Genomic DNA, 13,691 nt, shown 5'->3' on the forward strand with positions numbered 1-13,691 from the left:
GATGACGCGGAGCAGGAGGCAGATGGCAGGACGGCAACAGCAGTCTTATATGCAGAGTATCAGCATCGTCTCGAGGGGTGAAAGTGCAGATGACGGTGCGAGTGTGGCTGGCATACGAAGTGAAGAGGGAAGCCAGGATGACGTCGCGGCACCTTTACCCGAGGCCCGTGCGAGACTGCTCAGCTCTCACTGGCCGACTTTTGGAGACACGAGAGCTTCACGCGACTTCGCGTACCGTCGACGAGCGCAACCACGGCGCATTCTGGATAGCGAGCCCCAGCCGCCAAGATGAGTACGACGTACAACCTTGAGCCAAACCCGACGGCCAAAGTCGTCCTGCACACGACCACGGGCGACCTCGAAATCGAGCTCTTCGCCAAGCAGACGCCCGTGACCTCGCGCAACTTCCTGCAGCTGTGCCTCGATGGCTACTACGACAACACCGTCTTGCACCGCCTGGTCAAGGGCTTCATCCTCCAGGGCGGCGACCCCACGGGCACCGGCCAGGGCGGGGAGAGCAGCTACGATGGCGAGCCCTTTGCGGACGAGTTCCACAGCCGGCTGAAGTACACGAGGCGAGGCCTGCTGGGCATGGCCAACACGGGGAAGAAGGACGACAACGGCAGCCAGTTCTTCTTCACCCTGGCGGCGACACCAGAGCTGCAGGACAAGAACACCATGTTTGGCCGCGTGGCAGGCGACACCATCTACAACCTGATGAAGATGGCCGAGGCCGAGATACGGGACGGAAGCGACGATCAGCCCATGTATCCCACCAAAGTCACCGGCGCCGAGATCATCATCAACCCATTCGACGACATGGTCAAGAGGGTGCAGGTGGCTGCGCGCACAGAGCCCGAGACCAAGAAGCCCAAGAAGCCCAAGAGGAAGGCCGGCAAGAACGTGCTCAGCTTTGGTGACGATGCAGCCGAGGCCGACTCTGCGCCCATTGCGAAGAAGCCCAAGTTCAACACCAAGCTGGTCAGTGCAGGCGAGGAAAAGCCCGTGTCGAAAGCACCCGAGGAGACGAGAGAAATACCCATACGCAAGCCATCCCGAAAATCGCCGCCGACGTCTCCGTCACCCAAACCCGCTCCAAAAGCCGCGCTCAGGTCGCCACCCAAGCCCAAAGCCAAAAGTCCACCACGCGAGCTTTCGCCTGAATCTGAGAAACGATCGAAACTAGACCGTGTGAACCAGCAGATCGCCGACCTCAAGGCATCCATGAAACGAAACACATCCGCCCAAGATACAGGGCCGGCCAAAAAGAAGTCGCTACTAGAGGCCATGGTGCCGACATCCACAACACGAGGAAGGAAGCGAGGGGCTGGTGGCAACGCAAAGGACGAACAATCCGCGCTGGACATCCTCTCCCGATTCAAGTCGAAACTGGAATCAGCCGACTCCACCGCAGCCCCCAAGACCGTCACACCGACACTACCCGAGGACGCAACGAATGGCAACTCCAATGGAAATGCGAATGGAGCCAATGATGAAGACGAGGCTGCATGTGACTTGCATTTCATAGTAGGTTGCCAGTCTTGCAAAGCCTGGGACAAGCAGGATGAAGAGGAGTCAGATGACGACGCGGGATGGATGTCACATTCGCTGAGTTTCGCAAAAGACAGACTGGGCAAGGATCTCGAGTGGAAGCGGAAGAACGAAGAGGAGCTGTTGGTCATTGACCCAAGAGAGGAGGCGAAACGGCATAAAGCTGAAGGTAAAAAGGTCAGGAGGTGACGAGATAGTGGGAGAGCAGATAATGTCAAGTTCTCACGCAGGACCCATGCCCTAGAGCCTACGACGCTGATCAAACATGATCTGTCATGGCCGAGGACCGCTTGGAAACTCTGAACTTTAACATCATTCCTTGAGCACGCGATAACGACTGCCGCAGCCAAACCATTTCTAGATCCTCGGAGCCATTTCTCATCACCATCTCATCATACCGATTGAGTGCTTTCGTAGACGGCCCGTTCTATCTGTTGTCCCCCACGCATGTATTACGCGTAGTAGATGGCCTTGTGTGGACCATGCGCGGTTCAAGCGATTTGCTTGCCTTTACCACGTCTATCGTAGGAATTACGCGAGCGGTGTGAAGGCGGAGAAAGGTAGTGGACTGAGCTTTGGCCCGCCGTTTTTAGACATCGCCTTCACTTCCTCCCACGCATATCTCGGACAATCCGCCGTCGCAATTTCTACTGTCGGGCATTCGACTACCCCAACACGCCGACACTGGTGATTCACGACGTCTTGTTTCACAGAACAACTCCGTCCGCTATCTTTAAGAGGTGAGTCTGTTCCTGCATAAATGACTGCTCCAATCGACGGGCGCGCGTTCCCTGCAGTCGTCGCAACAGCTCGACACAGGTTTACACAACCCCACCTTGTGCCTTTTCTGGCCATTCCAACTATACAGAACCGCCGCTAGAGGTCTTTCCCAATGTGCTCGAAATGACGTGTACGTACCCGACCCTTGCTGACAGTCAGCAGTGCTGTCGCCAAAATGCCGGTCAATTGGAATGACAAAGACGTTCTCGAGCGCCTCTTCATCGCGACTCTCGCCTCTCTTGACAACAAGGTACGTGGAACTATCCACCACTATTCCCCTGTAGCAGCCACACTAACCTTAGCGTCACGCAGATCAACATCAACGAAGTTGCTCGCATCTATGGCGAGGATGTGACCTATCACGCCCTCGAGAATCGGATGCGTAGATACAAGAAGGAAGCTGCAACGCTCAAAGATGAAGCAGCAGACCGTGACGGCGCTGTGAAGAGTCCGATGAAGACACGCACCAAGAAGAGCGACGCTGGTTCTTCCAAGGGCGGTATGCGTTGCGAACACCTTCTTTCATTATTTTGCTTTACTGATTCAGCATATAGCTGTCAAGACTGGGCGAATCACAAAGAAGGCGACTACTGCTACAAAGATCAAGTCTGAGCCGCTTGTTGAGGAAGAGCTGCTTCACGGTATGGGCGAGGAGGCGGTAGGAGACGATGAGGCGGTCGACGAAACCGATGAATTTGTTTGAGGCTGAGCGGCGCTGAATGCCCCATCGCCCAAGGAACACGTCTGTCTCTAAAAAGTTCGGCGCTTTGCAGACTTCCGTAAGTTGAAGCTTCGATGTCGATGCGCAAGCCGCAAAGGTAATGGGCTCCCAAGATTGCTGAAATTCATCCATCGAGCACGGGCCAACATCAACAGCGCTTGAGGTATCTTTGAATCTGCATCTTCAGAACTTTGGATGAATATGGGCAAAGAATCTTCAGAAAATTCACCACGGATTTTCATATCGCGATCGTTTTACTAAACTACCTGCTAATGAGTGACGTCCACCCACTTCAAATCACTCCAGCAACCTACGGACATCGGACGTATCCAACACCGTAGCCTTCTGCGACCAGTGCGTGCAAAACTAGTTTGGTGTCTACAGCTTCACCGTTCGAACGCAGACATGTTAACAGCCTGCAAGCTGACATCAGCAATAGAACTCCATTACTGCGTCGATTATGCAGTACGATATGCAACGGTATAGGCGGACCAATAAGTGCTTGCAATCCCACCCAGGCACTCAATCTAGCATGGCAAATTCTAGGGGATATATGCAGAAGACGTTACGCGAGTTGTACACTTTGTCTTGTTCGCCAGTATTGGCCGAAAGAGGATCTATGCTTATGGCGGGCCATCGTGTCGGGTGAACTAATAGCCTTGCATTGATTGCGCTCTGTGCCTGCATATCCGGCAATATTTGCAGATGACCCTTACCGGTGAGCTCAAGCTAGGAGAGAGAACCTACTTGAGCTCGAGCATCTCAACTTGCTATTGATGCATTCAGTCTCCTGTAGATCTCGTTCATCATGGCTCCCCTCAACTCAATTGTCGCGGCTCTTGCTTTAATGAGCTTCAAAGCTCTCGCCGCTATATCGATTGATAATAAAACTTATGAGTACATTGTTGTAGGCTCTGGACCTGGCGGTGGACCGCTTGCTTCCAATCTTGCCAGAGCCGGTCACTCTGTGTTGCTCCTTGAAGCTGGAGATGACCAGACGGAGAACGTCAACGTTTCCAATTGGTTGAACTTCAATATGGCAGGCAACGACCCGGCCACAGTAAGTGTGTGATCAAATTGGACCGATACACAATTAACGGATTGTTTAGCGATGGGATTTCTTCGTGAAGCACTCTGATGACGAAGCCAGGGAAGCAAGATACTTGCATAGAACTTGGCGCACGCCAGATGGCAGCTTCTACGTTGGCACTGTGCCCCCCGAAGACTCTACCGCTCTGGGAATTGTAAGTATATCAGATTCATTCGCTTAACGCGGCTTTTGACTGGATATACAGTACTACCCACGCGCAGGCACTCTAGGGGGCTGTGCTATGCATAATGGCTGCTTGACGATGAATCCCAACGATGCGGATTGGGATGAGATCGCCGACATGACTGGAGACGACTCTTGGTCGCATGAGAATATGAGGAAATATCTTGTCAAGCTTGAAAAAGTGCATTACAACAGCACATACGAACATGGTCATGACGGTTGGCTCGATATGACTATGCTGGACCCTGGCTACACGACCAGCGCAGATGCTAAGCAGCTCAGCGGATTAGCTGCACAAGCTGCGGGCTACTCTTTGTCTTCCACCTCAACACTACTACAGCGCGACATGAACGGGGCTCAATCCGGTCGCGATCATCTTGTCGGACCATTTGGAGGGGTCTCTCATATCAACCCCAATGGACGTCGGTCGTCGCCCGGCTTTTACGCTCGAGATACGGCTGCTTCCGGTAAGTACCCGCTGACTATCTCGCTGGACACGTTAGCAACCAAGATCATGTTCGACAAAGCTTATCCAGGTCTTCCAAAAGCAATCGGTATTGAGTACCTGCATGGGAAGAGTCTTTACAGTGCTGATCCTCGTTACAACTCTAACGTCAAAGGCGTTGTGGGGAAGGTGTTCGCGTCAAAGGAAGTGATCATCTCTGGGGGAGCTTTCAACTCGCCACAGCTCCTCATGCTTTCCGGTATCGGTCCGCTTAAGCAACTTGCCAAGTTTAACATTACACCAGTGGTAGACTCGCCTGGCGTGGGCAAACAGATGGCTGACAACTATGAGGCTGGTATCTTATCGCTAGGCAATCGTACCGTTACTGGCATGTCGGAGGTCTATCCAAACTTTTGGAAGACTTCTACTTCGCAACTGGGAATCCGAGACATCTATATGTGGTGTGGTTCTTTCCTCTTCGAGGGGTTCTGGCCAGGGTATGCAATTGCAGCTGTTCACACAATTTTTTGAATATCCGCTAACCTACCGGCAGCTTTCCCAACCGACCTCCATACTTTAATGAGACCTACGGCCCAGCGCAGTACGAATGCGCAATGGTTCATATGAACCCACGCTCCCAAGCGGGTACGGTTGAACTTCGATCTGCTGACCCGCGTGACGTTCCTGCCATTAACCTCAACTTCTTCAAAGATGGAGCAGAGGAAGATCTTCAAGCTATCTACGAGGGTGCCGAATGGGTACGTTCCTGGTTGTCGAAAGTAGATCCATCGGCACCTGACTCGTTGGCTCCTTTCCGCGAGCTGCATCCATGTGAAGGCGTGATTGGGAAGCAAAACTGTACAATCGAGAGCCAGAAGGCGTACATAAAAGAGCAGGCTTACAGCCACCATGCTAGTAGTAGTTGCAGGATTGGTACTGATGGAGACAAGTACGCCGTACTGGATAGCAAGTTCAGAGTGAGAGGAACAAGGGGTTTACGAGTTGTGGATGCAAGCTCGTTTCCTAAGGTGCCTGGAGGCTTCCCAGTGCTGCCTACTATGATGATCAGCGAAAAGGCTACCGAGGATGTCCTCGCTGACACGTAAGTGTGTGACTGGTTGGTTAGAGCGACACTAGGTTAGGATGATGTGTAATCGATTGCACAGGACGCTTGGACCGTAAGTACTAGAACGGAGAACACGACCCTCACGATTACACAAGACACACATCTGTGAATGTATCTTCACTTTTACTTTTCCATATCCTGCTTCATCTAAGTGCCTCTACGAATCATTTCTTTCCGGCCTACAGCGAAGTACACGCTACGACAAAGTCGAGACCGCACCCCACCCAAATCGTTCTCTTCAGGTTTGTCGATCTCCAGCCAAACTTCACCTCACGATGTACGAGCACATACTAAAGAATTTTATGCTCCCATGTCAAAGACGCCCATCCGAACGGACAGGCCCACGTAGCTCTCAAGAATGTTCACATATCGAATGCCATCCTCAACACCTGCTGAGAAGTGCACGGAGAAGAGTGCAATGGTAAAGAATTAGCACACGCTTGCAGCATCAACACCTGTATAGCTTGTGACAAGAAGATATGGAGGCAGTACCCTCGATCGTCTCTTTTATTGAGACACAAGAATTTCGATTGTTTCTTCCGCTGGTCAGATTTCTGACTTTTCCTGGTCTGGCCTTGAATCTTGGAAAAAACTTCATTTCTCGTGATGGGCACACGCTTGTCAAAGGTTGAGCGATAGTCGGAAATGAAATGTATTGTCGTCGTTCCTCCCTTCCCATACCTGAACTTCGCGACATGTATGACGCAGGTGCTATTCTCCTTCCCATGTCATCGCATCTTACCTGCCTCGAGGAAAAATGCTTGCAGTTATGTCTGCCTATAAGAAATCGCCCTCCCGCCCATTCACCTCTCTCCACATCCCTCCCCATTCTTCCGGTGTCGCAACTCTTTTGGCGAAGCATTTCAAAGCGAGTAGTATTCAATTACTCACGTCAAAAACACTGTTTTCGCACCGAGGCCATGCTCTTGATTTCACTTCTCTTCTTGTTGCTCTCACCTGCCTCAATTCTCGCCAAAAGCGTGCCGCGTCTCGACAATGCCAAGAACCACGATCAGCGTATTGTCAACCTCTCGTACACTGGCTTCGGCAGCGCAACGATCACGTTCAAAGACCCACGAGAAAACGAGATATTTGACTACGCCATTGTCACGAGATACACCACCTATCACCCAAACATCCTCACCAATGCTCTAGTGGCCAACCGTTACAAGACTACCATGCTCGAAAGTGGTAGACTATGTGGCTGGGCGAAAGTTAAATCCGTGTATAGAACGCTGGGTATGGACTTCCGCAACCATCGTGGCGATATCTACTGGAAATATAGTGACTCAACCCACATACCATCGTCCATGAGTCAAGCACCCAGCGAGGACATTATCAACGACATCACAAACATCCTCATCCGTAACCCGCCTGCTGGAGACGTCTATTTGCTTTGCACGATTATCCTCGCATGGACAACCAGCCTACTAGGCTACATGCTCTTCATGATACTGCTTATGGCCTGCATCAAGAAGTTTGATCGGAACACGAATAGATCAAAGGATACTGAGGTCGACGAGGGTATCGAGCTCGACTCGATGGAGACACCTAATGACGACAGTCTGTCGGAGACCGTCATCGGAGTAACACCATTCGAGGATGTCAAATACACCTATACCAGCCCTCCGTCTGGTCGCACTCCTTCCACAGGCTCGATGCGCTCAGGTTTCCTCCCCAGGTACTCACGGGAAGAAACCAGACATGGGTCGACATTCGACAATATCCGGATAGGCTGATACTTTCTGGTGGTGGTTTAGTGGGGTCGTCTGCTCGTTTCGTGTCGTTTCAGGGGTCACTACTTTTCGTTTGCATGGTTTGGAAGAAGAACGAGTTTGTTATGTCGCATTCGAGCACGCTGTTTTGGTTTTGTGTTGGGCAGACCTACCTTTGTTTGGTCTCTCATACTTCCTATCCTTGTGATTTGTTTTCAACTTGTCCCTGTTGTCCTCGTATCGTTTCCAATAAGAACCACTGCGATCTATGAACGTTCATCAATTATTGTGGTGCGAACCTTCGGAGGCTCAGTACGTACAGCATTTATGAACGGCGTCGCCCTACTGTCGTGATTGCGGAGCCTTACCCACTTTCAGTCTTCCCGTTCAACGCCCGACCCAGACTTGAGTCGATGCTTAGTGACGGGGTATTTGCCTGACACAATCTCAAACGTGTCTGGTGAGGCTCATATCGAACGTAATTTCCGCTCATGCAGTCACTGCTACACAGAGAGACACTTTGGATCGGTGGCGGTGGCGCTGCGCAGGTTGATGTGAGTTTGCATACTCGTGCCTACCTGCGAAAATGGTGTTGGCCAGTCCCCAGGCTTGGGGGAGATACTAACCGAAGAGAGATGTGTCAATCGGCAAGGCGGCCAAGCAAAGCATCTTTCGTGTTGTCGTACACCAATAGGGCGGAAGTAAGCAGACTGACAGTAGTCAATAGTCAGCATCTAGGCAACGTCGACAGAACCGTCAAGTCATGACTACCTTTTTGCATTATGATGAGCGGGTTTGATTTGATTTATCAATTAACCAAGGTTATGTTACAGTTTGCAAAAGTTTGGCAATAGTCGCTGAATACAGGTAAGAATTCGCGTGTGGTTGGAACAATGCTTCACTCTCTGTTCATGTACCAATGTGCTTTCGTCGACAAAATATCCACTCACTACATCTCGTATCTCACTGGCGGTGCCCCATCATTTGGTGGCTTGTGTGCATGCACCCCCGCTGCGTGCTGCGGATCCAACTCTATCAAGCTATCAGGTGGAGCTTCGTTCAAAGGAGGTGCGTAATGACCATATTTGTACTGCTTGGAGACTTGAGAACTGGGTGTTTTGGGCCGCCGATCAACCCCTTTTTTCTTGTGGTGACGGAACAAGAGGAAACCGACGATCAATCCGAGGAGGAGCGCGACAGGTATCCCAACCCCAACTCCAATTTTAGCTGACGTGGGGAAGCTGCTCGCGGGCGAGGCTGAACTGGGAATGGGTACGGCTGTTGTTACACTGGTTTGTATCGAATTTCCTGCGCTGGAAGAAGAGGTTGTTGCAGAGGCTGTTGAGCTTAATAGGAGTGAAGACGAAGGCGACGAAATTGAAGCCGATACCGAGTCGGCCTTATTCTCGAGATAGAGATACTGACTGAAATCGACTGGGTCCACTTCACCCTCTTGGTAAAGGGTCAGCTGGAACAGGTTCGACAAGGTCAGGTTGAAGTCAGTCGTGATAGGCCAAACCACGTCAGTCTTGTTTACGACACTCTCTGTCCACCATCGTTAGTCAGAGTTACTCCGATAGATGTCAGACATGATGGTTTCTCGTACGTGTGATATATTGCTTGTCTCCAACGAGTACGCCCGTCGTCCGGTTTGCCTGCCATAAGAGAATAGATGAGGCGATGCCAGTCGGTGGCTCCGTCCAGTAGATCGTGAGTTTGTCACCTAAATAGTATACCTGCGCATCGCTGAAGTCCAATGGTGTCGGATTCGACGGCGGAACGATGAATTGCATGAGTGCTGGGAATTAAGACAGGATGTCGAATACGATAACTCAATGTTCCAGTAGAGGCACAACCAAGCGAGAAGGACTGATGTTCAGGGAGGCAAGTAGATGAGAGGATAGGGGGCGACTTTGACAAGTTCCGTAGGGTACAAGCGAATCAAAGCAGTGTGATTTGAAAGGAGGAAGTGCGTGAGGCTGAATCAGGCGGCTTGTGGAAGCAAAACGCTTCAAGACCTTGCGCGTGGGGGCTGAAAGCAAGTTCGCGCGAAGTCATGCTTCAGGCTTACAGGCAGAGAATCACGATATCGATGTCAATGTCATGGTCGAGCGGGAAATGGGCTGTCTGATCCGCTCCTCCAATACCATGACGATTCTGCCGTGGCTGATAGCGTGGCAAGAGAGAGTATCGGTGTACGCACAAGAACGTATGTTGATCAGAATTGGGAGCGTAACACCACGCATGCGGCAGACCTTTGGATAGGCCTCCCAGGTTGCGTGTGACGATCTGGAGCTGGCAACTGGCATAAGTACTGGTCATTCACTGGTGTCCGTGAAGGCTTCGTATAACCTCTTCAGCCCATTGGGCATAGAATCAGACTGAGACATATTTTGCTTTTCCACGATAAGACATTACTGGACACAACATTCTCAACCTTCCAAGGGCCAGTTTGTGTGAAACCCCCGTGCCGGTGCGGGTGTATATATATCGTGGGCCGAGAGCGTGCGCGATTCACAACATTGATTGTGGAGTCCTATTGACCAATAGGGCTAACCCGTGACGTTGAGGAATGCAACTCCTTTGTTACGCGCGTGGCTGCTTATGTTGTACCACCTCGTCACACTGAGCGTTTTCGTTGGATCCTTCCTCTTGAGTAACCCGCACCATTCATTTCCGAAAGTGACAGGGATAGTCTAAGAATCATTCTAGTTCTGGGCTGACTTTGAGACTGCATAGCCTCTCGTCGTCAGCGATCGTGCTTCAGCCTTATGACGGCTGGTGTAGATGCTGAACCCTATACATCGACTCACCTTGGACTCTTTGCCACCAGCGTTCATTGAGCAACCTACACCTTCATTATGTTAGCACGGTTACATTTCAGGTTTCTTAGCTATCACTCACTCGTCGCCTTGTGTGTTATTTTCTTCATTTACCAGATCTGCACTCTCCGCTCTGTCCAAGATAATATTGCAGTCCACATTCAAGGAGCGACTACAATACCAAAGTATGAAGGAATACCCAAACTGATATGGTATAAGCTAGGGCCACGTGGCCTCTCAGAGGAAGCGCGGAATTGGACCGATAGTTGCATCAAGCCCAACCCCGAATACGAAGCGCGCTTCATGACCGATGAAAGCAGCGACGAGTATGTTCGCAAAACATTCGCGTCTCGGCCCGACATTGTCGACAACTTCCTAGCGCTACCAGTCCCTATATGGAAGGCGGATATCCTTCGTTACCTGTTACTCTGGGACCAGGGTGGCATTTGGTTCGATCTTGACGTTTCTTGTGAGGGCATACCCATCGACGATTGGATCCCAGCGGAGTACAAGGGAAACACGAGTCTTGTTGTGGGCTGGGAGTTCGACCATGGGTGGCCGGGTAATTATCTGCACCAGATGGAAATATGGGCCATCATGGCAAAGCCCAGGTCACCACATCTGATGCAGTGCATCAACGACATCCTGCAGGAGCTGGCTGATAAGACAGCTGAACACGGTATAACAGTCGAGAATACCACGATGGATATCATGGGAGACACAGTCGAGTTTACAGGCCCGAGACGTCTAACGAGTGCGGTATACAAGAGCCTAGGTGGCATGACGAACCGCAATTTGGTGGGCAGTGATACGGAGGAGCTTCTGCAGCCTAAACTTGTCGGAGACGTGCTGTTCATGCCGGGCCGCTCTTTCGCGCCGATGACAAACACCTATAGCCCGGAAGAGGAGGCGATACTATCTCCACAGTTAGTAACCCATCACTACGCTGGAACATGGAAGAACAGCCACGGTGGTGAAGATTGAACAGTCGCAGTCGCACCAATGCATGTATCGGGGCGCAAGTCGATGAAGTGGTTGATTGTGTCAATTGCTAGGTTTAGTCGATTTCCATTGTGGCGGGCGAGTCTGGTATATCTAGATCAACAAGAGCAGTCACGGGTCGATGTAAGCCCGAATACGTTGATAACGGGTCAGGTTCAGCGAGGAAGCACTCTGACCCTGGAGGAATTTGTGGGTCGCAGGCGGCCTGGCACAAGCTAGTGTGAGTATAGCTGATTTGTTACTTTCGAATACATGCGCCGCTATAAGCCCAGTTGTCCGTTGTTATGATCTCATGGTCCACACTCTTCGTTGTAAGAGCGAAATGTAAACCATAGGGTGCTGGGTGGAGCAACCCATCTGTAAAGCCATAAAGGTGGACTTAACCAAGGTTTGTGGCTCTTGCTTAGCCATGGTGATGAACACTGAAGAGTGTCTAAGACTCCTGATCACCGAATGGGTAGTTGAACTTGAGGAGAGCGTTCAACCCACCAACCCAATGATCCTCAGCCATGTCTTCCTTGCCATTCGTACCACGTACGATGCTGGGTACGCCACCTTCCCAACCTCGAGCGTCTCGCTTGACTACCTCGCCGCCTATTCGGACTTCCATACCCGTGCCCAGCTTCTCGGTGATTGTATTCCCGTCGATGCTGACCTCGACTTCGCGACCGCGGTTCTTCTTGCCTAAGCGCAACGTGATTGGTGTCTCAGCAGGGAGCACCAGTGGTCTAAAGGAAAGCGATCGAGGGCAGATGGGCGTAAGGCATATGGATGATACGAGAGGGTGCACAATGCTCCCTCCAGAAGATAGCGAATATGCTGTCGACCCGGTTGGCGAGCTAATGATCATGCCGTCGGCGACGGCCTCGGTAAGAAAGCGGTTGTTGATGTAGACGTCGATGATCTTCAGATGCGGGCTGGAGCCACGGTGGAGGGTAACCTCGTTCAGTGCGTACGTGTCGCCCTGGCCCTCGATGCCGCCTATCCTTTTCCCGTCGGGCCCGAAGACGCCGACCTTCAGTCTGTTACGCAGCAAGATGCGCGCTGTTCTGTTGCTGCCCATAGCCTTGCCGCGTATGTCGGCATAGCTTAGTGGCTTATCCAAAGGATCGTCTGGCGAGGTTGGGGGAGTAGGAGGACTCGTTCCTAGTGAATCGGACAGGGTAGAGTACGTGTCGGGCGCACCGCTCATGTACACCTCTCGGAATGCTCTTTTGTATTCCCTGAACTTGAACTCGCCCAAAAAGCCGATGGTGCCCATGGCGAAGCTCAGGACTGGAGGTACGTTATCCGCATGGCTGAACAAGCTACTGGCCCTCAGCAGCGTTCCATCGCCTCCAAGCGTGCAGACCAAGTCGGTTTTATCCGAAAGATGGTGTGGTGCGCCCTGACTCTGGGTGTATGTGTATACGGGAAACGACAGCTGCTCGTGCAGCTCTTGGGCCGTGTCCGGGTCGAAGATGACGTTGATGGATGGGTAAGTGGAGCGTATGTGCGATGTGAATTCAATGACCGACTCGGTGATGTTTGGTGTGCGCTTCTTCTTGGTGACGAGGATGTTGCGCGGCGGCGAGGGCCATTGCAGGCTCAGCAGCGTGTTGGACGACTGTATGTATGACGGCTTGGTGCGCGAGGGAAGCTCGGACACGTGCCTGATGTCAAGACGACGCGAAGTCGAAGAGAAAGCACGCGCCTGCGCGGGCAAAGCCAGGAGGCGCCATGGCAAGATACGATGCGGCACAAACATGGTTGGGGAGGCGGTGCAAGACTAGGGCCAAAATTCCAGGCGATGCTGTGCGCAAAGCTTGGAAGGGTAAGCCGCGATAGGACGGCAGCGTCCATGTCTCTCGCGCGCCAAAGGGCGTGGAGTGAATGCTAACGGGCGGAGATAATGCTGGCCCGGCGACTAATCTCCATCGTCTGGGCCTCTGGTGAGGGTGAGGGTTGCGAGTGAACGTGTCCGGATATGACTAGCGCCCGCACAGGCAGAGCTATCCCTGTACGGGGTGGGGTAACTCTGGCCGGTGTCATGATGCTGGCATGGAAAGCTGCGGATCGGCAACAGCAGGTTCCAGCGCCCGCCGACAAGACACGACACGATGCGCATAGGCCGCGACCTTCCTCGCACCTCGACTGCTTCCTCGCACCTCGACGCCACGCTTGCAGGCGCGTCCAGCCTAAGACGCCCAATGCAGACCACAGCACGCGCTCTCAGCACCCATCCCCCGCCGCATCCGACCACGCCGACCCAGGTGC

General features: G+C 52.2%; 4 protein-coding genes across 4 annotated transcripts; 2 read left to right on the forward strand and 2 right to left on the reverse strand.

The window, feature by feature from the left end:
- Window positions 1–288: 288 nt before the first annotated feature.
- Window positions 289–7,635, forward strand: GT037_007645 (alcohol oxidase; the record flags this gene model as incomplete). Its single annotated transcript, XM_038932692.1, has 9 exons — window positions 289–1,736; window positions 2,494–2,581; window positions 2,644–2,830; window positions 2,886–2,989; window positions 3,849–4,112; window positions 4,162–4,296; window positions 4,348–5,267; window positions 5,324–5,872; window positions 6,681–7,635. The coding sequence occupies 9 exons, from the start codon at window positions 289–291 to the stop codon at window positions 7,633–7,635; spliced, it is 4,650 nt and encodes a 1,549-aa protein (XP_038784193.1).
- Window positions 7,636–8,560: 925 nt separating this feature from the next.
- Window positions 8,561–9,404, reverse strand: GT037_007646 (uncharacterized protein; the record flags this gene model as incomplete). The annotated part of the gene is made up of 2 exons (XM_038932693.1): window positions 8,561–9,156; window positions 9,218–9,404. 2 exons carry the CDS (start codon window positions 9,402–9,404, stop codon window positions 8,561–8,563), a joined length of 783 nt encoding a protein of 260 aa, XP_038784194.1.
- Window positions 9,405–10,472: 1,068 nt separating this feature from the next.
- GT037_007647 (glycosyltransferase family 32 protein) lies at window positions 10,473–11,417 on the forward strand (the record flags this gene model as incomplete). Its single annotated transcript, XM_038932694.1, has 1 exon — window positions 10,473–11,417. One exon carries the CDS (start codon window positions 10,473–10,475, stop codon window positions 11,415–11,417), a length of 945 nt encoding a protein of 314 aa, XP_038784195.1.
- Window positions 11,418–11,868: 451 nt separating this feature from the next.
- GT037_007648 (atp-nad kinase) lies at window positions 11,869–13,182 on the reverse strand (the record flags this gene model as incomplete). Its single annotated transcript, XM_038932695.1, has 1 exon — window positions 11,869–13,182. One exon carries the CDS (start codon window positions 13,180–13,182, stop codon window positions 11,869–11,871), a length of 1,314 nt encoding a protein of 437 aa, XP_038784196.1.
- Between the last annotated feature and the right edge of the window lie 509 nt (window positions 13,183–13,691).

Source organism: Alternaria burnsii, assembly GCF_013036055.1.
Source record: "Alternaria burnsii strain CBS107.38 chromosome Unknown 693, whole genome shotgun sequence".
NCBI lineage: Eukaryota > Fungi > Ascomycota > Dothideomycetes > Pleosporales > Pleosporaceae > Alternaria > Alternaria burnsii.